A 25,240-nucleotide genomic window follows, 5' to 3' on the forward strand; every position below is an offset into this window, starting at 1 on the left:
GGGAGGAGCTGAGGTTGTGACGTGCATGACAAAGGGTCTTTCTTGTCCGGTGCAGGGCAGAGTTAGCACTTAATAAACAGGGAGATTTATTGTTTCGCTTCACAGAAGCTAATGCTGGTGCTCAATAAATGTTAACAAAAGGTTAGACTGCGTCCCTCACAGTCCCTGCCAGAAGTGGAAGGTACTTGTGAACATTTGCTATTTCTCGCAGCCAGTCCGTGTAAGTAAATGTATCCGTGTCTATCTGCAGGTCGCTCCTTCCTTCGGGAACCCCTACCTCCTGACCCTTCTCAACCCTCTCAGTCCAGGTAACTTGACCTCGAACACTCAAGGGGCGTCACCTCCCCCCGGCCCTCTCCTGGTCTGCCTCGGGGGTCCATGCCCCAGCCCCCGCAGCCCTGGGCTCCCATCTGTCGCGTGTGTCACTGGTTCAATGCTTTCTTCTTTTTGTCTGGCTTCCCCATGAGACCCCAGGCTCCGTGCTGGCTGGGACCACGGCTGGTACATATGGTATATATACATGTGTGTGGAGAGAGAGATGCAAATATTATTTGCATAAGTCAACAACAATAAATATACGCACAAAGGAGGAATGAGACTAAGTGTGACTCCACCGAAAATTCAGCTGGCTTTGTTTAGTGCCCATTTTTTCTCATTTTTATACCACCCCAGATTCCCACAGTGACCATGACTTGCTTTAATGGTGGAATATATTTTTGTTTGTTAATTTTTGTAGTAGAGAAAGCAGATTTGTCTTTTTAAAATGCCACTTACTGGGATTCCAGGTAATCCAGGCGGGCCTGGTGGGCCGGGAGGACCTTCTTTCCCCTAAAAGATCAAAGACATAAAAATACCATTAAATCTCTTTGACAGGCTTTCCTGGAAGTAAATGATCTTGCACAGAACTGCCTCCGTGGATTGGAAGGAGTCTTCAGTGAGGAGCATGGCGCTCCCACACCCACCCTGATGCTTCCCAGGCATCGCCTCCCTCAGGGCAGGGAGGTGCCTGGGCAGAGCGTCATCACACAGGCTGGCCTGCGGACAGACACTCATCAGATTCAAGGGGAATTACAGATCAGAAGGCCTGGTGGGAAGACGATATTGGGGCTCTGGGGCCCACAAGGCCTGGGTCCAGATGCAACTCTGCGCTCGGTCCCAAGACTGCCTGAGGTTCGGGTCCTGGCCTTACAGCGCGTGGGGTGCTGCACGGGCAAGAGCCGGTGCAAGCAAGCTGCTGACCGGGGGCTCGCAGGCAGACGGCTTTCTCATTCCCATCCTCTGTGCAGCGGTTCTCAGACTTTCCACCACCACTGGTTGCTGTTAGTATCTCTTCCCTCCACTCAGTAGACCTTACGTTTTGAGAGATGTTTACTGAATTTATTAATATTTCATTTCCTGTTTTATTCACCAAAACACACATCACTGTCAACCAGAGCTTCCAAATCAGATAAGGTAATCAGTGTTATCATTTCTATCATGATGAGCATTTTTATATCATCCTGTGTTCCTACTGTATTTAGAGGTCCTGATGACTTGATAATCTCTTGCTTATATTTCTTTTGCAATAAAATGCTGATGTCAAGTTTTACATTCTAATCCACATGCCATACAAAATAAGGTATTCTTAAGGGTTGTGATTTTAGCCCATTGGAAGAAAAGCAAAAGCAAAAATATTTTGGTATTACTGCAGATGTATACAGATTTTATATACTGTCATATAAAAAGTGTCCAAATAAGGATACCAAAAGCACACTTCCTTTATTAAGCACTAGTTAAACTCAACAAAAACTCAGTAACTGAGCTTCATTTCCATGCCTGAAGAAAATAAAAGATATTGGTAATGTATCATCAGAAGATCAAGAATTTTTTTTTTCATAGATCCTTCAGAACTGATGAAGAACCGATGAGGATTCAGGTTTACTACTGGTTTGCTAAAATCTTTTCTGAAGAAGATTGACTCTTTATATATTCATATTGAGAAGTTACTCTTAATTAAAATGGAATGCTAAGTTTATGTACTTGCATTGATAAAAATTTGGCATGCCCTGTATCTCTGTGGCAGTATGCTGCATGGTAGCTGAGATTGCCCAGACAGATTGCCACTTAGACCCATGCAAAATATTAACAATAAAGTGAACCACATTCACGACCATCACAGAACCTTCAAGCACACTAACGAATAAAGTGGGTGCTTTTTGTCAGCTTGGGACAATTATTCATCATCGTTATGAACTTTTAAATACTGATAAAGGAGCTTTCTGGGTTCCTTTCTGGACGCTTATAGTTCCAAAGACCCTAGTGGGGAAACACTAATAATCTAGGAAAGGGGTCAGCAAACTCCAGCCATCTGCCTGATTTTGCAAATGCAGTGTTATCGGAGGACAGTCACACAGGTCAGCTCACATATTGTCTATGGCTGATTTCACCTGACCAAGCAGAGCTGAGTATCTGCAACAGAGACCACATGGCCCACAAGACTGAAATATTTACTAGATTTTTCGCCATCAGATGAGCTGAAGATGCACAAAGAATCAGCATGCTTGTTCCTAAACCTTGCACCAATTGTTGTTCGCTATGGAAAAGAAAAAGAATAATCTTTCTTATGCAAATTAACTTGACTTTGAAAATATTTGACAAAAGGCGAGTTGCTTGCTCACTATCTAAATAGCTGTAAAAGAGCAGGAAAAACCCAACAACTAGGATTCTGTGTTGAAATTGCTTCAGAGATGTTGCTATATCTCAGACCATTTTTTAAAAAGCAACAATTAGAGAATGGTGCTTTTTTTTTTAAACAAAGATAATGACAAGAGACTCCATTAGGGGGAATTGAAATCCACGTAAGGATTTCATTCTATGTCCAAAAGACTGACAAATTGTATACACGTTTTAATTAAAAATAGAATGAAAATGTTCCAGGTTTGTATGTATCTTTTTTTTTAATGTCACATTTATCCTTTTTTTATTTCTGTTTTTTAACTACTAACACTCATTGTGCTAAGAAACTGACTACATTCTGGTTTGAATTTTATGGTGAAATATCAGGACCACCAACAGCTCCAAGACCGGCCATAACTTGGCCACGAGGTCCCAGGACAGAATCCATTTCTTAATATGGTTTAGTTCCCAGGAATGTAAGGATTCCCATCTGAGTCCCACATCTTCTTCTCTTAGGGCAAACAGTCTGTTAGTTTCTATCAGGGAAATCTTTTGCTCTCTGCAAATCAATGAAAAGCTGCCTGTGGTGTGTTTTATATTTTATTCATCCTGGTACTTCTTGGTGGGCGACTTCACAAGGAGTCGCCAGATGACAATTGTAAAAAGAACCAGGGGACTGTTATTTTGCGGTCTGTCCATCCCCCCAGCCCCCATCCCAGCCATCCCGCAGAGTGGGTTAGTGTGGAACAGCAGGAAGAACCCTGAACTGGGGGATTGCAAATTGACTTGACTCCCATCTGGGGATTAATTTCCTGTGTGTCCTTGAACAAGGACCTAACCCACCAGGCTTTGTCCTCGTCTGAGGAGGAGGAAATTGTCATGACTGATCCTTAAAGCACTAGAGTCCAGATATCCCAGGGAAGGGCTGACCTGCCTGCGGGCCAGACTTGTGATATGACACTGAGATTCCTGCGGACCAAGTGCCTCTGACTCTTCCCCACCAAATGACCCTGAGCGCGTCATTTCTCATCTCCGATCTCCCCAACTTTGCTTATTTCTAAAATGGGGGTAATGTTTCAGGATGTTCCTAACTACCAGGACAGTCAGGTGAGAGAAGGAGGTCATGGCTGCGTGTGTTCCTCTGAGTGAGCAGAGCATGCACGTCATGGCCACGGGCACGAGGCCTGCTGACCTGAGGTCCCCCTTCGCTTCACGGCACGGAGTGGCTCTGGCTGCTTTGTGCCGTGACCATAACGCTGGCTTCGGAGAAAAGATCCTTGGGCCCAAACGCCAGCTCCACCCATTTTTGTTTCAGGGCCTCAATCCGTGACATCCCTGTTCTTAATTTAACTTCACTCCCCTTTTCCGGCCAATCAGGTAAACTGCTACAGCCCACCTGGCATGCCAGGCCACCAGGCACACCCCAAAGGCTCAGGGTGGGTCAGCTCCTAGCCTTTCCACTCGCTGTAAGTGGTCAGAATAGAAACCTGTGGACAAGGGATAGGGAGATGTGGCTGACCCCACGGCCTGCCTGAACCGGTTATTAACTGAATTCTGGAATCATGATTGTCAGGTCATTTCATCCAAAGCTTTATTTTAGAGGTGACGTAAGTGGGGCTCTAACAGAAAGCAATTTTGTTGCAAGACTAGTGTTGACTGGACTCTTAGAATGAATGAGCCACGGAGGAAGGGAGGGCCAGGGCAGGCTGGTGCCAACTTGGGTGTGGGAAGGCCCACAGACTGAAGGCGGATCCTGTCCAGGAACTTACCGGCAGTCCCTGGGTGCCTGGCGGTCCCGCAGCTCCCACGACTCCATCCGCTCCCTAAGGATGATGAAGCAGAGGGTCAGTTTCTTGGGCGTTGGGACAGAGACCTTGAGCACCTTCACGCTTCTGTGCAGGAAGCAGCACATCGACCTCACACCCTGTGCCCTTTCCTGGCTGCCTGAACCTAATGTTTCAAAGGCGCCCCGGCTTCCCTTTGGTTGGGCTAGTGTCAGGGCTACAAACATGTTGGGAGGACGGAAGCCACATCTCAGGAAGGGCACAGCATCCACCAGCCAGCTGTCCCCTAGACGATACTCAGTGGTCTCACCTCAGAGTGGACATGGTCAGCTAGTATTGGGGAACATTCCAGGCAGAAGGCAAGAAATGAACAATTTGATTTATCTTGCAGGGAGATAAGGAAGGCAGTTGCTTGTGTCAACCCAGGGATGAAGAGATGTAACATGAATCAAGGAGAAGAGCTGCACACGGGTAGGCAGGTGGCTCCAAGCGGGCCCCAGACCCCCTTCTGCCTCGGGACTCCTCTGTTCACTGGGGCTCCTCCCGCAATGCAGTCCCAGGTGTCAGAGCGTGCGTCCCACGCTCCTCACATCCAGGCCCAGGCATCGGCTTCCAGTGAGACCTTTTCTGCCCGCCAGACCCCAAACTGCAAGGCCCTGGCCCTCACACCCTCTTTGTTTTTCTCCATAGCCTTTTGCCACTGACAGCCTGAGGTGTGCAGACTGACTTGTTTATGGGGAACTCAGCAGTGCCTTGGAGGTAGTGGGTACTCAAGCAGTATTTCTTGAATAAATGAATGAACAAAAAGCTGGAGAGGCTGGGACATGGGGCAGGAATTCTTAGCCTAATTAATACTTGCCTCTTACTAGCCCTGGCCAAGTGTTGTATGATTTCTGACCCTCAGTGTCCCTATGAGAGAGAGGGCAGAAAGTGATACTGCCTGTACTGCAGGAGCCGAGCAGTGATGTGGCGATGCTTATAGGGCACCCGACACAGCAGGGGGTATTGTTAGGAGGGACCCCCACAGAGCCAGATTCCTGGTCCGTGTCTTGGCTCCCCACCGACAGGCTGTGTTACCCAACACAAGCTATTTTACTCCTCTGTACCTCAGTTCCTTTGCACAATGGAGAAAAAGACAGCTCCTTCTCCACCTGAGGTTGAGAGGACTGAGTAAGCTACTGCATATAAAGAGTCTGCCAGCACCCGGAGGGTACGGAGGGCTCTCCGTGAAGGGCTCTCTATGGTCTAAGTCCTGGTGACAGTGGTTTTCTGTGTATGTCTACTGGTCAGCCTAACCTAGGAATACTGCAGCTGATGACTAAACACAGGAGGACAGATCGGCAAGCTCTCACAGTGCTTAACTGGTACCCTTCCAGACGCCCTTAATTGGTTACTTGACATACATTTGGGTGCCTGTGTTGTACCAGGTGCCGGCCGAGTTATAGGGATACAGAAATGGCTGCACCATGGTCTTGGACCTCAAGGAAATGTGACATAGCCGCAGAAGTTATGTCTTATCTTCCATGTGAGACAAATTCCTGGGAGCAAGCTTTAATTTCATACATGTAACTTCATGATCCCAACGGAGCCTCTTTTTTACTATTTATTGTGAAGGGTGGTCCCTGTTTGAGGTGGGTTCCTTCCAGTGGTCCCTTAGCTATTACTGTGACCCTCTTTTTGCAAAGTCTGGGAGACTGGGCTCCTGGGGAACATGTGGGAATTCCCAGGGGACTGGTCCCAGCTTGGCGAGGGCACTAACTCTCACTGCCTGTGGCCATGGCGACAGCTGCAGTGAACTCTGCTCAGAGGAGCAGCGACACTAATCCGTGGGTGGCCTTGACCGAAGGTGGTCAGCCGCGCTGAGCAGGGCGTCGGTCAGTGTCAGGGCCACGGCCGCTGTGAGAGCAAGGGGAACACTTGCTCAGGAGCCCAACGGGGATAGTGGGGTGATAGTGATGGCAGCTGTAATCGTAACTAAGTTATAACTAAGACAACAAGGGCCTTGGAGTGACAGTGAATGAACTGTTGAAGACAGAAATAGTGAATGATAACGATGACCTGTAGCTATTATTACTGTTATTGACTGCAGTAAAACCGGGGAAGTCCTGGCTTCTGCAGACACTCTGTGATTCTCAAGCCTTTCAGCACGGGACAGGATCCTACAGAGGGGGGCTGCTTCTGCGTTCTTTACTGAAGAGCCTAACTTTGCAATTATCCCAGGCTTCCTTCCTTCCTGGCTGGACAAAAACTAGTGATAAATCAAACCTCTCTGCCCTGCCGATGCCCTGGTCCGAACAGCGTTCTAATTGCACCGCCCATCGGTGCTACTCAAGTCCCTCCTCACTTTCCCCCATGCCTCCGGGACCTGTACCCCTGGACGCCTTTCAGGTGTCGGCCCATTCCTCAGGTAAAAGGTACGTCCGGTGTGATCCATGACCAGTGGGTATGGATGGATGGTCAGATGTCAAGGCCCAAAGAGCAGAGGGTTAAAATCATTACTTACTGGTGGTCCAGGGGTCCCTGGAGGCCCCATGAAACCTGGAACTCCTGGGTGACCCTAGGGACACACGAGAGGCAATTTAAAAAAATGATTCATAAAAGGAGAGGAGGATTAAAGATGGCGGCGTGAGAGGTGAGACAGAGGCCTCCTCCTAAAACCACATACAATACGAAAATATAATTAATACAATGAATCCTGAAAGAGCAACAGGAAAGAGGAGGCATCAGACTGCACACACCTGGAGAAAAGAGCAGACCTCAAGGAACAGAGTAACATACCAGAGCTGTGGCCCAGCGGGATCCAAGCCCTTCCCCCACCCCAGCTCACCAGCAGGAGGAAGAGAAACAGAGCAGGGAGGGAGTGGAGGCCTGGGACTGCTGAATACCTAGCTCTGGAGACCTGCTGTGGGAGCACAAACCTACATTTCATGGTGCCTTCATGATACTCTTGTGATTAGGGGGTTGGAAAGCTAAGGCAGGCAGAATTCCTGGAGAGACTGAGATTCCAGCCACTTGTGGAAAGCAGGGATCCATACTTGGCTGCTCTGCAACAAAAGAAAGGCAGGCAGGCTGAGAGACTTCCTAACAGCAAGAGGGCTGCTAAAGGGGCAAGGAGCTTACTGCTCAGGAGAAAGGACAGGTAGACAAAATTGTCCGGGTGCACTCTGCCCAGCAGGTTGGGAGCTTTCAGGAGCTCCAGGCACTCCAGCCTCTTGGCTGGCTACACAGTTCCAGTGACCCCCACCATGACACACAGCCTGCTGCACCTTCCTCGCAGCCAGCCTGCACTGACTTGCAAACTGACTGCTGCTACCCTGGTGTCAGGCCAGCCAGAGGGAAGATCTGTCTACAGCAACTACAAACGCAAAGCACAGAGGCTTGTACCTGTGTGCTCGGCCCACTGGCTCAGGCAGTGGAGACAGGAATAGCAGCCGGGAAGCAGGAAACAGCTCTTTCCTCACCCCAGGCACCAATACCGCTCCCATGTGACCCCCGACAATGCTTCAGGGGCTGAGCAGCTCCAGAGAGTAGAGCTTCTGGACACTAGAGGGCGCCACATACAAATATGAAACAACAAAGGAACCTGGTTCAAACCAAAACCGTACAAACACCAGAAAAACAATCAAATGAAACCAATCTCATCAATCTTCCTGAAAGAGATTTCAAAATAAAAGTCATAAACATGTTCATGGAGGTACAGAAAAATATCTATCTAAGAACTCAGGAACAAATTCCAGTCGGAGATCCAATCATTAAGGAATACCATGGAGGGTTTTAAAAGCAGATTAGATATGGGGGAGGAGATGATAAATGAAATAGAAATTAGAGAAGAAGAATATAAAGAAGCTGATGCACACAGAGAAAAAGGAACTCTAGGAACAATCCAAAAGAAAGAATATTAGCATTATAGGGGTACCAAAAGAAGAAGAGAGAGAAAAAGGGATGAAAGTGTCTTTGAGGAGGTAATTGCTGGAAACTTCCCCAATCTGGGGAAGGAGATAGTCTCTCAGGCCATGGAGGTGCACAGATCCCCCTACACAAGGGACCCAAGGAAGACAACACCAAGACATATAGTAATTAAAATGGCAAAGATCAAGGATAAGGACAGACTATTAAAAGCAGCCAGAGAGAGAAATAAGATCACATACAAAGGAAAGCCCATCAGGCTATCATCACACTTCTCAGCAGAAACCTTACAGGCCAGTAGAGAGTTGCATGATGTATTTAATGCAATGAAGCAGAAGGGCCTGGAACCAAGAATACTCTATCTGGCAAGATTATCATTTCAATTTGAAGGAGGGTTTAAACAGTTTCCAGATAAGTGAGTGCTGAGAGAATTTACCTCCCATAAACCGTCTCTACAGTGTATTTTGGAGGGACTGCTATAGATGGAAGTGTTCCTAAGGTTGAATAGTTGTCACCAGAGGTAATAAAACCACAGTAAGGAAAGTAGAACAGCTAATAACTAAGCAAATGCAAAATTAAATTAACTATCCCCAAAGTCAATCAAGGGATAGACAAAAGTACAGAATATGATACCTAATACATAAAGAATGGAGGAGGAAGAAAAAAGAGGAGAAACAGAGAAGAACCTTTAGATTGTGTTTGTAACAGCATACTAAGTGAGTTAAGTTAGACTCTTAGATAGTAAGGAAGTTAACCTTGAACCTTTGGTAACCACAAATCTAAAGCCTGCAATGGCAATAAGTACATACCTACGATAATCACCCTAAATGTAAATGGTCTGAATGCACCAATCAAAAGACATAGAGTCACTGAATGGATAAAAAACCCAACCCATAACAACTATTTGATCAATAAATATGAGAGATGCCCTCACAAAATATATATATATATATATATATATATATATATATATATATAAACACACTTCCAATTGTAAAATAAATAAGTAACTGGGATGTAATATATAGCATAAGGAATATAGTCAAAATATTGTAACAACCTGGTATGGTGATAGCTGGTACCTAGAATTATCATGTATATAAATGTTGAATCACTGTGTTGTACACCTGAAACTAATGTAATGTAATACTGTTGTCAATTACCCTTCAATAAAGAAAAACAAAAACAAAAAAAAAACCCACAACCCATCTATATGCTGCCTACAAGAGACTCACTTCAAACCCAAAGACATACACAGAGTGAAAGTGAAGGGATGGAAAAATATATTTCATGCAACTAATAGTGAGAAAAAAGCAGGAGTTACAATACTTGTATCAGACAAAATAGACTTCAAAACAAAGAAAGTCATAAGAGACAAAGAAGGACACTACCTAATGATAAAGGGCTCAATCCAACAAGAAGATATAACCATTATAAATATCTGTGCACCAAACACTGGTGCACCTACATACGTGAAACAAATACTAACAGAATTAAAAGGGGAAATAGAATGCAATGCATTCATTCTAGGAGACTTCAACACACTACTCACTCCAAAGGACAGATCAACCAGACAGAAAATAAGTAAGGAGACAGAGGCACTGAACAACACAGTAGAGCAGATGGACCTAAGAGACATCTACAGAACTCTACACCCAAAAGCAGCAGAATACACGTTCTTCTGAAGCGCACATGGAACATTCTCCAGAATAGACCACATACTAGGCCACAAAAAGAGCCTCAGTAAATTCCAAAAGATTGAAATTGTACTAACCAATTTCTCAGATCACAAAGGTATGCAACTAGAAATAAACTATGCAAAGAGAACAAAAAATCCCACAAATACATGGAGGCTTCACAACATGCTCCTAAATAACCAATGGATCAATGACCAAATAAAAGCAGAGATCAAGGAATACAAAGAGACAAATGTCAACAATAATTCAACACCGCAAAATCTGTGGGACGCAGCGAAGGCTGTGCTAAGAGGGAAGTATATTGCAATACAGGCCTACATCAGGAAAGAAGAACAATCCCATACGAATAGTCTAAACTCACAATTAATGAAACTAGAAAAAGAAGAACAAATGAGGCCCAAAGTTAGTAGAAGGAGGGACATGAAACTAGAAATAAATAATAAAGATTAGAGTAGAAATAAATAAAATCGAGAAGAATGAAACAATAGAAATAATCAATGAAAACAGGAGCTGGTTTTTTTGAGAAAATAAACAAAATAGATAAACCCCTAGGCAGACTTATCAGGAAAAAAAGAGAGTCTACACACATAAACAGAATGAGAAATGAGAAAGGAAAAATCACTACAGATACCACAGAAATACAAAGAATTATTAGAGAATATTATGAAAAATTATATACTAACAAACTGGATAACCTAGAAGAAATGGACAACTTTCTAGAAAAATACAACCTTCCAAGACTGACCCAGAAAGAAACAGAAAATCTGAACAGACCAATTACCAGCAACAAATTGAACTGGTAATCAAAAACCTACCTAAGAACAAAACTCCTCGATCCAGATGGCTTCACTGCAGAATTTTAACAAACATTTAGTGAAACCCTAATACCCATCCTCCTTAAAGTTTTCCAAAAAGTACAAGAAGAGGGAATACTTCCACACTCATTCTATGAGGCCAACATCACTCTCATACCAAAACCAGGAAAAGACATCACAAAAAAGAAAATTACAGACCAATATCCCTGATGAACACAGATGCAAAAATACTCAACAAAATACTAGCAAACTGAATTAAAAAATACATCAAAAAGATCATCCATCATGATCAAGTAGGATTTATTCCAGGGATGCAAGGATGGCAAACATTCGAAAATCCATCAACATCATCCACCACGTCAACAAAAAGGACAAAAACCACATGATCATCTCCATGATGCTGAGAAAGCATTTGACAAAATTCAGCATCCATTGATGATAAAAACTCTCAACAAAATGGGTATAGAGGGCAAGTACCTCAACATAATAAAGGCCATAGATGACAAACCCACAGCCAACATCATATTTAACAGCAAGAAGCTGAAAGCCTTTCCTTTAAAATCGGGAACAAGACAAGGATGGCCACTCTCCCCACTTTTATTCAACATAGTTCTGGAGGTCCTAGCCACGGCAATCAGACAACACAAAGAAATAAAAGGCATCCAGATTGGTAACAAAGAAGTTAAAATGTCACTGTTTGCAGATGACATGATATTGTATTTAAAAAACCCTAAAGAATCCACTCCAAAACTACTAGGTCTAATATCTGAATTCAGTAAAGTTGCAGGATACAAAATTAACACACAGAAATCTGTTGCATTCCTATACACTAACGATGAACTAGCAGAAAGAGAAATCAAGAAAACAATTCCTTTAACAATTGCATCAAAAAGAATAAAATATCTAGGAATAAACCTAACCAAGGAAGTGAAAGACCTATACTCTGAAAACTACAAGACACTCATGAGAGAAATTAAAGAAGATACCAATAAATGGAAACACATCCCGTGCTCATGGATAGGAAGAATTAATATTGTCATAATGGCCATCCTGCCTAAAGCAATCTATAGATTCAATGCAATTCCTATCAAAATACCAACAGCATTCTTCAATGAACTAGAGAAAATCATTCTAAAATTCATATGGAACCACAAAAGACCCCAAATAGCCAAAGCAATCCTGAGAAGGAAGAATAAAGCTAGGGGATTATGATCCTCAACTTCAAGCTTTGCTATAAAGCCACAGTAATCAAGACAATTTGGTACTGGCACAAGAACAGACCCACAGACCAATGGAACAGACTAGAGAGCCCAGATATAAACCCAACCATATATGGTCAATTAATATACAATAAAGGAGCCATGGACATACAATGAGGAAATGACAGCCTCTTCAACAGCTGGTGTTGGCAAAACTGGACAGCTACATGTAGGAGAATGAAATTCGATTACTGTTTAACCCCATACACAAAAGTAAACTCGAAATGAATCAAAGACCTGCATGTAGGTCCTGAAACCATAAAACTCTTAGAAGATAACGTAGACAAAAATCTCATGAATATAAACATGAGTAACTTTTTCCTGAACGCATTTCCTCGAGCAAGGGAAACAAAAGCAAAAATTAACACATGGGACTACGTCAAACTAAAAAACTTCTGTACAGCAAAGGACACCATCAACAGAACAAAAAGGCATCCTACAGTATGGGAGGATATATTTGTAAATGACATATCCGACAAGGGCTTACCACCCAAAATAAATAAAGAACTCATGTGCCTCAACACCCAAAATGCAAATAACCTGACTGAAAAATGGGTGGAGGATATGAAGAGACAATTCTCCAAATAAGAAATTTAGAGGGACAACAGGCACATGAAAAGATACTCCACACCACTAATTATCAGTGAAGTGCAAATAAAAACCACAATGAGATATCACCTCACACCAGTAAGGATGGCCAGCATAAAACAGACTAGGAACAACAAATGCTGGTGAAAATGTGGAGAAAGGGGAACCCTCCCACACTGCTGGTGGGAATGTAAGCTAGTTCAACCATTGTGGAAAGCAGTATGGAGGTTCCTCAAAAAACTAAAAATAGAAATACCATTTGACCTGGGAATTCCACTCCTAGGAATTTACTCAAAGAATACAAGTTGTCAGACTCAAAAAGACATATGCACCCCCGTGTTTATTGCAGCACTATTTACAATATCTAAGATATGGAAGCAACCTAAGTGTCCATCAGTAGATGAATGGATAAAGAAGAGGTGGTACATATACACAATGGAATACTACTCAGTCATAAGAAACAAATCCTACCATTTTCAACAACATGGATGGAGCTGGAGGATATTATGCTCAGTGAAATAAGCCAGGTGCAGGAAGACAAGTGCCAAATGATTTCCTTCATTTATGGAGTATAAGAACGAAGCAAAAGTGAAGGAACAGAACAGCAGCAGACTCACAGCCTCCAAGAAGGGACTAGTGGTTACCAGGGGGGAAGGGTGGGGGAGGGCGGGTGGGGAGGGAGGGAGAAGGGGATTGAGGGGCGTTATGATTGGCTTGCATGGTGTGTGTGTGGGTCATAGGGAAGACAGAGGGCAAATAGTGACTCTGTGGCATCTTACTATAGTGATGGACAGTGACTGCAATGGGGTATGGGGGGGGAACTCTATAATATGGGTGAATGTAGTAACCACAGTGTTTTTCATGTGAAACCTTCACAAGAGAGTATATGAACGATACCTTAATAAAAAATATCATAAAAAGAATGATTCATAAAAGGCTTTTCACTTCATGCAACTATCAAATTTCAGACAAAAATCCAGAATCTATATTCTAACTCCAATAGCAATTTTGGATAAAGACACTGACAACAAAACTACTTCATTTTTATGTACTGCTGGTGTTTCAATAGGTTGAGAAAGAATCTGACAATATTTACAAAAACAAATCCATCCTGCTTCAGCATAATGTGAAGGAAGAAGGTGTCAGAAATGTGTGTGGATATTAATGAGAATGAGAGTGGCCATCACAGCCGGAAGGTATGGTAGCTGGGTAATGTGTACACGGGGAGCCTTTCCATTGGACTCCCTTATTTTTTAAAAAAATTTTTATTAAGGTATTATTGATATACATTCTTATGAAGGTTTCACATGAAAAAACAATGTGGTTACTATATTTACCCATATTATCAACTCCCCACCCACACCCCAGTGCAGTCACTGTCCATCAGTGCAGCAAGATGTGAGAGACCCACTATGTGCCTTCTCTGTGCTACACTGTTCTCCCCGTGACCCCCCACACCATGTGTACTAAACATAACACCCCTCAGTCCCCTTCTCCCTCCCTCCCCACCCGCCCCCCCCTTTGGTGACCGCTAGTCCCTTCCTGGGTGGACTCCCTTATTTTTATGTATCTTTGAAGTGTCCTATAACAAAAACTCGAAAACAAGTAAGTGCATATGCACACGTACACAATATATGCCCACAATGGAAATTGTTAGGTCAACCGAATCGTGGCGTCCGTACCGTAACAATAGTACAGTTTTGAGGAAGGAACTGATGCCCCCACGCGTGCGGAGAGGAGTCCGTGTGCATCGCGGGATGAGCCCAGCGGGCGGAGTGCCTCGGGTCTGACATCTCGCTCGCAGCGGCGGTGTCATAAAACCAGAACCGCCGGGAAAGGAGGGGCTTCCCTGCCCCCACCTCCATTCCTGCCACTGGGAAACGAGCCGTGACGTCCAGCAGAGGACGCGCTGCCCTCGGCGGCCGCTCACTCTTGTAAGAATGATCCAGCCCATTCTGTTTTTCCGAATGCAGGTGGCCCTCAGCCCCTGCCCACGGCTCCTGTGCCGCGGCTTCCAGGGGACTTGCTCACAGGGCCACCTTCCCACTGAACAGGACGCCCTGTACGGCGAGGGGTTTGCCCGCGGCTCGTTCTGGGCCTCAGAGTGGGTGCGGTTCGGGCCTGGGGCGGGTCAGCAGTGAGCCCCGACTGGGGGAGGCACAGCGCAGTGGTGAGGGGGCAGGGCAGGGGGGGCAGGGAAAGGGGGACAGGGGGGCAGGGAAGCAGAAGCGCGACAGCCAGTCTGCAGGGCGGGAGCGCTGCTGGGCGGAGAGCGGGGGCTGCAGGCCCGCGTGGGCTGGGGGCACAGCGCAGAGAAGGGGCCCCTGGGGAGCACCTCAGCGGGCGCCGCGGTCACACAGTAGGGACCCGGGGCGCGGCGGGAGTGTGACCCGAGGGAGGGGGCGCTGGTCGCGGGGACCGCCAAGCACTGAAGGCAGAGAGTCCCGAGGAAGAAGGGGGAGGAAATGAAGGGGCAGGCGCCCCAGGACACTGCGGGGGGTGGGGGGACCGGGACAGCGAGCCAGAGGCTTCAGGAGGAAAACCACGAAGACGTGACTTCGTGAGGAAAGTCCTCCTGCAGGCGAAGGCGAGACAAGGAGTGATGTCCGCACGGCGGGCGAAGCGGCCCGGGGGCCACGCGACGCTCCTGGGGTGAGCGGCTCAGCGCCGGGTCCCCTCTCACCTGGTCCCCTTTCCCGCCGGCCTCTCCGTCTGCACCGTGATCTCCTTTACTTCCCTTGGGAGCAAAAGATAGAAAATTACTGGAAACTCTGCTAGAGCTACATTGCAAAAGAAGTTTGCGTGCGTTCTCTCATCCGCCCTCACTCTCTTCTCCAGCTCGTGCTGTGGGCCAGGCACGGTGTCAGCAGATGGGAACCCCGAGGCCTGCTCGATAAATTGTTGGGGGAATGGCTTGATTGGGTCGTGGGGTGCTGGTGGGGGGACAGCAGAAAATGGGGCTGGGGAGACAGGCAGAGCCCGCTTCACTGACCGTCTTGTTGGTGACCCTCGGGACCGGTTGGGTGGCAGGCCCTGGAACCGCTAGAGGGTCTACGACCGGCCTGGGTTTCAGAAGGGCCCCTCTGGCTGTGTGGGGTGGGTGGGAGGATGAAGACAGGCGGCTCGGGTCGGAGGAAACTGGGATGTCACGAGTGTGAGAGGAAGGAGCGGTGTCGGCGTGGGGTCTGCGGGCCGGCCGGCCTCGGGCTGGGCAGGAGGGAGAGGGCGAGACGGTGGTGCACGTGGACGGCAATGTGTGGTGGGCCGGGGAGGAAGGCTGCCTCCGTGCATGAGCCCCTGCGCCCTCCCTTCCTGGACCTTGAGCAGGTCACTTAAACCCTGAGAAAATAATGGTTGCCTCCCCCATGAAATGCTGGAGCATAAATCAGGTAATCTGTGCACACACTAGCCCAGAGCTCGGAGCACACCATCAGAGCCGCCATCGCCGCCGGCCATTGCTACCAGCACCGCAGCCACCACGGTCACCAGCACTGCCACCGTCATCGTGCTCGCCAGCACCACGGTCACCCAGACATTCACGGCATGCAACCGACCGAAAGTCTTCACACATCAGCCCTGGAAGTCATGTTCAAGGGCTCCAGTCTCTCTGAGCGGTCCCCTGTTTTGGCTCTGCATTTACTGTGATAGCTAATATACTTCAGTAAAATGTTATTAAACAGAAACATTTTAGCTCTTTTAAAGGAATCTGTTATACAGCAAAATAAGTGTTTGCAGGAAGTCAGCCCTGGCTCTGGTCCCAGGCCTGTCCTCGCACAGACTGTGCCCCCTCCTGGCTCTGTCTGTTCATCCAGTAAATGATGGTGGGGGGCAGGCAAGGTCCATCTAGGAGGGTCCCTCCCGGCTCTCACAGAGACAGTAAGTCCCACCCAGACTGGGGCACTCTGCCAGCAGTTCACTGACGCCCGCGGCTCCCTGCGGGTGCCCTCCACTGCCTCCCTGAGGCCTGTCAGGAGGGCGAGTGAGCGAACACCAGTGAAGGGCCAGGTGCCATTATGTAGAGGAGGAAAAGACGGGTTCAGAGGGGAAGCTCATCTGTTCCAACATTTTTGCATGTAATTATTTCTAATGCTTTTAAATCTATAAAGCTAGCAGTGTCTGCAGGCTGCATTATAATCTCAAGGAAAAGAAGTACATAGAATAGCATGTGGCTTCTCTGACTTTCAGGACAATTGCCTTCAAAGTAAACGGCTTCCTCTCAAATTCCAGTCCTTAGACTGGGCTTAGGGTGGCTTCAGCCCTCATCTCCCAACAGTGAAAATGTCAGCAGCTCAAGGATCACCACAGGTGTCCCTGTCCCCTTCTCTGTTGCAGCTGGGTATCAAAGCAAACACAGCCGCCCCCAAGCCTGGCTCACTTCCTTCCAGAAGAAAGAACTGACCTTTACAGAGCCTCGACCGCCAGGCACTGGGCCGGGGCATCCCATTCCATGGATCTGTTTATATCCTGAGCTGATGCAAAAAAAACTTAAGCCTACTCTGTGAAGGAGGGGTTATGATCAGAGTGCATGGATAGGAGATGTGAAGCCCAGAGAGGTTACATCATCACCTGAGGTCACACAGCCAATAACAAGCAAGATTTGTCATCTAATCCAGATCTTTCTGTATCCAAGCTGCTTCTCCCTGCCCAAGCTACTTTTCTGGCTATTTCCCTAGGCCGTGATGCCTCCTTTCACTGGTTGTATAATGTCAAGAGCACTGGACCGATAGTCTGAACGCCTATGTCCCAGGAACCTTTCTAAGGACTGGGGACACAGCAATCAGCGAACAGCAATGAAAAACTCTCCTCACCTGGGGTTTATGGGCCAGGAGGTCCCTGGTTCATTACGGTTCAGTTCTCTTCAGATGATGTTCACTGGGGAGCCCTCATGAGGGCTTAATTCTTCTTTTTGAAGTAAGGGAAGAGATTCTCTCCCCAACTCCTTCCTTAGAGCATCTACTCTTAGAAACTTGTCATTGTGAGTTCTTTCTCTGTCTTTTTGAGACATATGCAAATCCCTTCAGAGGCTACGTAAGGTCCCTGCCAGCCCTAGGACCCAGGAAAGGCTTTCCAAGGGCCTCGGGACCAGCTCTGAAATGTCACCAAAGAAGACAGCATTCCCTGTCTGACCAGTGGGTTCCAGCCCCGGACAAGTTCGCTGTGGATTCAGTGGGACTGAAACATGACAGTGGAACATTGTTGGGGTGAAAGGGTTTATACCCAACTTTATTCCCACCGTGGCAGGTCAGTCACTAGAGTCCCGTCCACTCAGAGCGAGTCTGCAGGCAGCAGCCCGGTCTCTGCCTCTGGGCCTCTCTGCCCGCACAGCTGTCTCAGTGTCTGTCCTCGGCACTGCCACCACTCCAGCCTCTGCTCTCCTGCAGCCGTGTGGTCATGCCACCGTGTTGGGCAGAGCACTGGGCGGAGCTCTTTATATAGTCAACAGCAGTGTACTGCCCACATGTGTGTAGTGAGTTAGCCGACCTTGGCCGGGTGAGAATCCTGGCCACAGCAACCTTCACTTTATCCACAGTCCCCTTCTCCCACTTTCTACAGGAAAGTAGGAGCTCTGCCTTGCCCCAACTTACGAAACTACCTCCTGTCCTAAAGATGTGAGAAGCCTTTTTTCCCCTTTGGATAAATCTAATTAACTAACACAGATTGTCACCCCAACTACCAGGTAAATTAGGATGAACATGTGTGACAAATGGTGCCCTCAAATCCTCTTACTTGAAGACTAGTTATTTTTCTTGAGGCCATGTACGCCATGGCTATAGAAGAGGATGGGATTTCTTTCTATCTTTGCAGTCTCTTAGCGACTGCCTGTGGTATGCCTTACATCTGGTTTAATGCTTTTTCAATAATAAAACTGTCTCCCTTCTTGTCTACCCTTGTGAGAAGTTTTCTAGATTGGGAGAAGATCTGGTTTAGTTTCTAGTTACATTTCCTCAACACACTCCAGTGCTAAGCACGTAACATAACAACTATGTAGAGGTATGTTCAAACCAGGGGCTGCTTCTAAGGATGCTGGACTTCATGAGTCCACCAAAAAAGCAATTCTCTCAAGGAGTTTACAATTTGTCGAGGGCTGGGCCAAAACTTTCTCAGATTAAGAAGCTACTCCCAGAAGAGGCCATGTCCCTGAACTTTTGTGTACTGTCGATCTGCCTAGAATCTCCTTCCCAAGGATGCCTGGCAAATCCCTGCCTAACTGATCCGTGCAACCAACTCCCTACCTCCTCCAGGTGGTCGTCACAGGAGACCCCTTGCCCCAACATGTTAATTTCCTTAATGCCATTTACCCTTCTCCTGACCATCTGTTACAATTGTTATTAACTCAAACCAACCAATAATCACCGAGGACCACTCCCTGTCACACGTCCCCAAACTTTCCTCTCTGCTGGCGCCATGCCTGTTGCTCTGTGACTGTTCTGTCGAGCTGCACATCTTCTTTGTGATCAGTGCGCTGCTACTGATCTATCTCAAGGCCAAATGGTTCTTCTTTTACAGATGAAGGACCCAGACTTCATAGGAGTCAAACCAATGACTCGAGTCCTACCACTAGTAGGCGAAGTCCACTCAGCTAATAAAGATGAAGCCAGGTGGGGCACCCTGACCTCCACGGCCCAGGGTATGCCCGCCATTCTCCAGGGCCTCCAGGGCCAGTCGTTGGCTTGTAGATCTTTCTTCTCCAACACAGCCTCAGGCCCTGGAGGGCACGGCCCATTTCTGACTTTCTCTATACCTCCTGACTTGGAAGGGAGCTGTTGAGGGGGATGCTTGGTTGAGAATCTTTAAGGATTGTGGCAGGTGCGGATGAGAAGGGACTTCTGCTTCTGGGGCAGTGTGGACTGAATGATGCTGGGTCACCTTCCGGGCAGGCAGGGCGCCGTGGCCTCCTCTGGCAGTTCTAACAGCAGCAGGGGGCATTATCTCCGCCTCCCAGAATCGTCCAGAGCCTCCAAGTGGGGGCTTCTGTTCATTTAGTGTCTCCAGTCCCTAGGGTTCCCGTCACCTGGCTGGTGGGCATGTGGAAGAGAAGGAAACCAAGTGCTTTCCATGGAGGATAGAATAGTAATTGGAGAGGCTGTGACATCTGACTCTGTGACATATACTCCCGGGGTCATCCCTCTGATTACCGTCTTGTTCCTTCTGCCTCCTCTGTGTGGGTCAAAATCACAACAGCACCACTACCTCCGGACCCTGTCCCTACAGTCGTGTTTTACGCAGTTTTCAAGCTCTAGAACGGAGTTCTGTGGTTGACTGTGGCATGAACCTCCCAGACCCAGCTACCCAGACACAGCAAGATAAAACTTGGGAAGCTGATTTCCCAGATGCTGGATCACAATCGCAAACAAAGATGCAAACAGAACTCTCTCAGAGAGGCACGTGCCAGTGAACGCACAGGGCTTCTGGCTACAAAGGACACTAGCAATGATCGTAGCTCTGCCGAGGCTACCACTTTCAGTTTACAAATTCAGCTTTGTGTCCACACATCTAGCTGAGATCTTGTTTGACAAGAGAAGTTCAACAGGCAGGTATGAAACAGCCCTCCCGTATTTTGGAACGTGGCGTAGGATGATGAAGAACAGAAAGGCTGATTTGGATTTGAAGTCAAGCCTAAGTCCTCAGATGAGACACTTAACCCCTCCATGATTCATTTTCCCAACAGTAGGTGGTGCTAAACTAGCCCAGGGGGCTTCCAGAGGCCCTTGGACAGAGGAGGGCGGCCACCGGGCGCTGTCCTTGGTGCTGATGGCGGAGACTAACTGCATACTAGCTAGGGGAGGTCCGGGAGCTAGACAGCAGGGGTCCACCCGGGCTGCACCACCTACCAGCCCTGGCATTTAATCCTGCTAAGCCTCAATTTCCTCAACTGTAAAGTGGGAAGATATCTGCACCTTCTAGGATGCTGCTGACCCTTGCAGGAGATGATATTGTACAGCAGGTAACCAGGTGCTTGGCCCTTAGAACACTGGGTAGGGTGTCCATTGAAACTGCTCGTTTATTATGTAGGGTGGGCTCAGAGCCCCGAGAATTCCTCAAGGTCACCATGGCCTCTCAAGTGGAGAGCTAGACCTCTGTCGTTTAGATTCAGCACTGATTTTTGTTATTTTTCTGGATGGAAGCTTTCTTTGGCTTTCTGAATATGTAAAGGAACAAGCAGGATCAGGCTGCTAGAGAAACAATCCCTGCTTAGTGGAGGGAGCCCCTTATCTGTTACATTGATTTGCTTTTGTTTCTCTGAATAAAGGCCATTCCTCAGCAGAGGCTAAACCCAACAGCCAGAAAATTGCCAGGGAAGGTTACTTAACCATCAGCTGAAATTACTGGCCTGAAAAATCCCCCAGGCAAGGAGTTTAGCGCCCACACCTGACCCTGGAGAGGGAGGGTGATATATATTAAAGAGCACAGGTGATGATACACTTTACGGTGTGGCGTAACCTAACATTTTCCGGGAAAAATCTCTTGTTCCCTCTACGCCGAGACCTGATACATGTAGTTCCTGAAGCAGGAGCTGTGGGAACGTACAACCCTGTAGGACTTCACAGCGTCTATGGGTAACAAACACAGGGCCTGGGAGATCTGGGCGCTTCCCACATGACATCCCACGGGTCTGGGGCTTTGTCGTCCCATCACAGCGCGTTTGTTTGCCTTCCTGCCTTTTCAGAATTATGACCGTTCCAACCTCATCCTCCTGGCTGAGCCGAGGTGGAGGGAAGTGAGCACCCCCCTGGGTGTAAAATACAAGGGGCTCTGGAAGCCTGCGTCCAAAATAAATAATATTCCAATGCCATATTTTAAACAGTCAATTACTACCAAATAATCTAAGATGAACAAAATATGAAAATGTAAATAAACGCAGGGCCTGGATGGGGCTGGGTCTGGGGGCCAGGGGCATGGAAGGCAAGCCTTAGGTGCAGTGTGGGTCCCGTGTTTATTTAAAATGCCGGTAGTTTGTTCCTCGCAGACCTACTGCATTAAAGTCCTATCTGTGTTGGTCACTGAGGTTGTGCGCTGGCCCCTACATCTCGAGCCCAGGTCCTGCCTGCAGTCCTGGCTCTGCTGCGGGCTGTGACCCAAGGGGCTGCGGGAGCAGGAGGCTCTCAGGCCGAGGAGGGCTCAGTGGGGCACCTCTGGAGCAGCTCTCAGGGCCGCAGGCCTCTCAGGTGGCCGCTCTTATACTCCCTAGTTCACCACGGGAAGCCGAAGGACAGAGGGGTAGGAAGGCAGCCCTCGGTCACTGCTTGGATGGATTCCGCCCCCAAGGTCTGGCACCTGAGCTCTCTCCCTGACCGACAGTTTTATGCTGCATCTCCCATCAGATGGGCCGCACTGTGCTCCAGCCAAGCCAAGAAAAGACACAGTGGAGGCCACAGGGGATCAGGGAGACGCCCAGTGAAGCGATGCGGGGGCAGGAGGACTGAGGGCGGAGGTCAGCCCTCCCCACTCCCTGCTCCCCATGCCACCTCCTGTGTCTCTTCTTACAGCTAAGTACACTTGCTGCCAGGGGCCCAAACAGCTGCGGCCCAGACACTTGTTCAGGCAGCCAGAACTTCCCTGCCTGTGCCATGGCTGAGATGGCAGCTCCTGCCTCCATGCTGGTCTTCCCGACTTTGTGAAGCCACAGGGCGATCCTGCCAGTTTGGCTGGGTGCCTCACCATTCAGATGAGAGATAATCATATTCATTTGCATTTGTACAGCGCTTCCCTAATAACGTTTTTATTGCAGACTAAGTTATTTTCATGCATGACATTGTTCAACCCTAACAAATCTCTGAAGTTGTTTTTATTCTTGATAAGGAAAAATTCTGAAATGCCCTAAATTAAGTGACAAAAGGGCCAGAGAATGAGGGAGAGAGACAAGGGAAGGCCATCAGTCAATAGCTGTGGGCTGTAGCTAACCAGAAACTCCATGTTGCTGAAGTCATTTCAACAATCATCTGGAAGGTCCCCAGGACCCCTGCATGCCCCTTGCACATGACCAGTGTCTGACCATCGTCAACAACCAAGAACCTTCTTTATGGACTAACCACTTATCCCAGGGCTTCCTCTGCTTTGCGTTAGTTCACCTTCCTTGTCTGTAGCCAGTGTGAGTTTAAAGGACTTTCTTTCCTTGAGAACTCTCACAAATGCACCCTGTTTCCGGAGTCTGGAAGACAGGTTGTTCGTGTTAAGTGGCCTTGCTGCTGGTGAAGCAGAAACCTCACCAGGACCCAGTCCTTCTCTGGCTACATCTGTAAAGGTTCACTAAACCCTTTTACTTCGGAGATCTCTCAGTCTCCAGTCTGGGGCTTGTCATTCTTATCATTAGCATGGTGAAACTGAGGCCTAGAGAGGTCAAGGATTTTGCCTAATGCCACACAGTTTTCAAGACTCAACTTTGGGCTAGAACTCAAATTCTCAAATTCAGAGCTTTTGACCCCAAAGTTCAAGGTGTAACCAGTAAGTACAACACGTTCCAATCCTATCACTCATTTCCTACGTTCAACCACTCAGGCATGTGTACATGAGGAACCCGAGACTCAGCAGGTCAGAGCAGCCCTTCTCAAGGTCACAGAGATGCTGAGAGTCAGGCTTAGAGCATGGATGTGAACTTTCTGATTTTTAAACCAATATTCCTTCACCCTGGATATCACTCTTGCCCCAACTTAGATTAACCAGCGAGAGGAGCAGAATGGACACACACGATATTAGGAAGAGTCACTTACCTGTGGCCCAGCTATTCCCGGAGGCCCTGGGAGGCCCCTGGGCCCGGCATCTCCCTGTAGGAGGACAAAGGCAAGGGTGAGCGTCTGGGGCTCGTACCCAGAGTCCTCAGCAAGTGACCACCCAGACTCCGCTCTTCCCTGATTTCCCACTGGGCCCCCGGGCCCCCTCCTTCTCTCCGCACCTTTTTCCCTTCTGTGCCTTCTCTCCCTGGCTTTCCTGGGAGCCCTTTGTCCCCTTTAAAACCTGGCAGACCAGGGAGGCCTGGGGGGCCTGGAGGGCAGTCACTGCACACATCCTGAGAGAGAGAATAAATAATACAGTTACTTGTAAAGCAGAAGGTGGCCCACAGCTCCCACCTCTCCAGAGAGATGGCCTGCAAAGGATGGAAACACACGCAGGTGGGCTGCATCAGTACCCAGGCATTTTGTGTCAAACTGTGCATTTTTCTCTCTATCTTAAATTAGATTTCAGCGCTGATATATCTGGACAATCACCTCATTTCTCCCGGCTTCTGGCCAGCTGGACTCCTGGCAGTACCGCCTGAGACAACGATACCAAAGCGCTTACCAGTATTGTGGGCATCCAGACATTAAGAGGGCTGTCCAGCGCAAGCATTTAGTGCTGTCGAGAGTAACATTTTCTGTCCCTAAAGCTAAAGACAAAACAAAGCTGGAAGCTGAGCTCTCGGTCTTGTGGGTCTGCTTCAGTGGCTTCTGAGCAAAGCAACAGAAAGAAGGAAGCTCCTGGCGGGCACCCTCTCGCCTTGGCGCACACCCAATCTGGCCATGCCTGGCATTTACTAAATGTTCCCAGGGACTGAGCCTTTCTTACTTCTTTGAGGTAGGTAAGCACTGTCCCTGGAGTGACTTGCAGGTTCTCTCAGCCCTGGGAACATGTTTTCCGCCTGTGTCATCCTGAGGTCTTTCAGGCTGGAGCGCAGATGGAACTCTCTGGCTCGGCCCCTCCTGCCTGTCCCACACCCCAGGGCTTGGCGTGCTGCGCCTCTCCCATCCACCTCCGCCTCGCGCTTCCCTCCCTGTGATGAGGGCTCCACGAGATGACACAAGAAGGGACCTGGAACAGTCAGAGCCTTCCCAACACATTTAGCTACTACTATGAATTCAGGTTTTCACTCAGTGAACTCCCTCAGTGACAGACGATTTGCAAGGCATCCGCTTTGCTGGGCTCTATGCCTTTCTACGGTGAGACCGTGAAAGGTCACGTGTTTTGGAGAGCTCATGGTTGAAAGGTGGCAACCTACACAAAACAAATGCAGGAAGGGCGGCTTCTGAGCGCTGGCTGGAGGGAGCCGCGCAGGCGCGGGAGCTCTGCGGGTTGAGGGGGGGCGGGCCGTGGCGCGGCGTGCACCTCGTCCCAGGCTCTGACTTAGGACTGAAGGGTTTTTCCATCAGAGCCCGCTTTCCTTTTGCTTCCCTCCTTTCAATCTTTGAAGAGTCTTTAGAAATCTCTCACACCAGGAAGTCTTCCTGATTGCTTCAGACTGGGACCGGTCCCTGCCCGCACGGTCCCGGGAGTTCCCGCTACTGAAGCACTTACCTCACTGCTGAAATGATCAGTTTATACCTCCATCCCCACCCCACGAAGCAGTCAGAAAGTGTGTGCTCTCAGGAGATGGAGCTGCTTTATCTTTACGTGCCCAACGCACAGCAAACAGCTCCACAGAGCACGTCAGCGCCTGAAAGACCCAGCCAACCTGACGGCTGACCCACCAGCGAGCACCCGTCCTGCCGGGCCCTGCGCCACCTTCCCTTAGTGGGTGGTTTGAGAAGCTGCCTGAATGCTTCCTTAGAGGGTGGGGAGTGCCA

General features: G+C 48.1%; 1 protein-coding gene across 1 annotated transcript in view; it reads right to left on the bottom strand.

Moving 5' to 3' along the window:
• The window catches only part of COL22A1 (collagen type XXII alpha 1 chain), a 237,705-nt gene that overhangs the window by 31,220 nt on the left and 181,245 nt on the right, over positions 1-25,240 (bottom strand). The window contains exons 44-49 of the mRNA XM_057497641.1: positions 23,596-23,709; positions 23,414-23,467; positions 15,388-15,441; positions 6,943-6,996; positions 4,425-4,478; positions 775-828 (exon numbers count right to left, since the gene is read on the bottom strand). Coding sequence (XP_057353624.1) covers positions 775-828; positions 4,425-4,478; positions 6,943-6,996; positions 15,388-15,441; positions 23,414-23,467; positions 23,596-23,709 — 384 coding nt within the window. The remainder of the gene's footprint in view (positions 1-774; positions 829-4,424; positions 4,479-6,942; positions 6,997-15,387; positions 15,442-23,413; positions 23,468-23,595; positions 23,710-25,240) is intronic.

Source organism: Manis pentadactyla, chromosome 3 (genome assembly GCF_030020395.1).
Source record: "Manis pentadactyla isolate mManPen7 chromosome 3, mManPen7.hap1, whole genome shotgun sequence".
Classification (NCBI taxonomy): Eukaryota; Metazoa; Chordata; class Mammalia; order Pholidota; family Manidae; genus Manis; species Manis pentadactyla.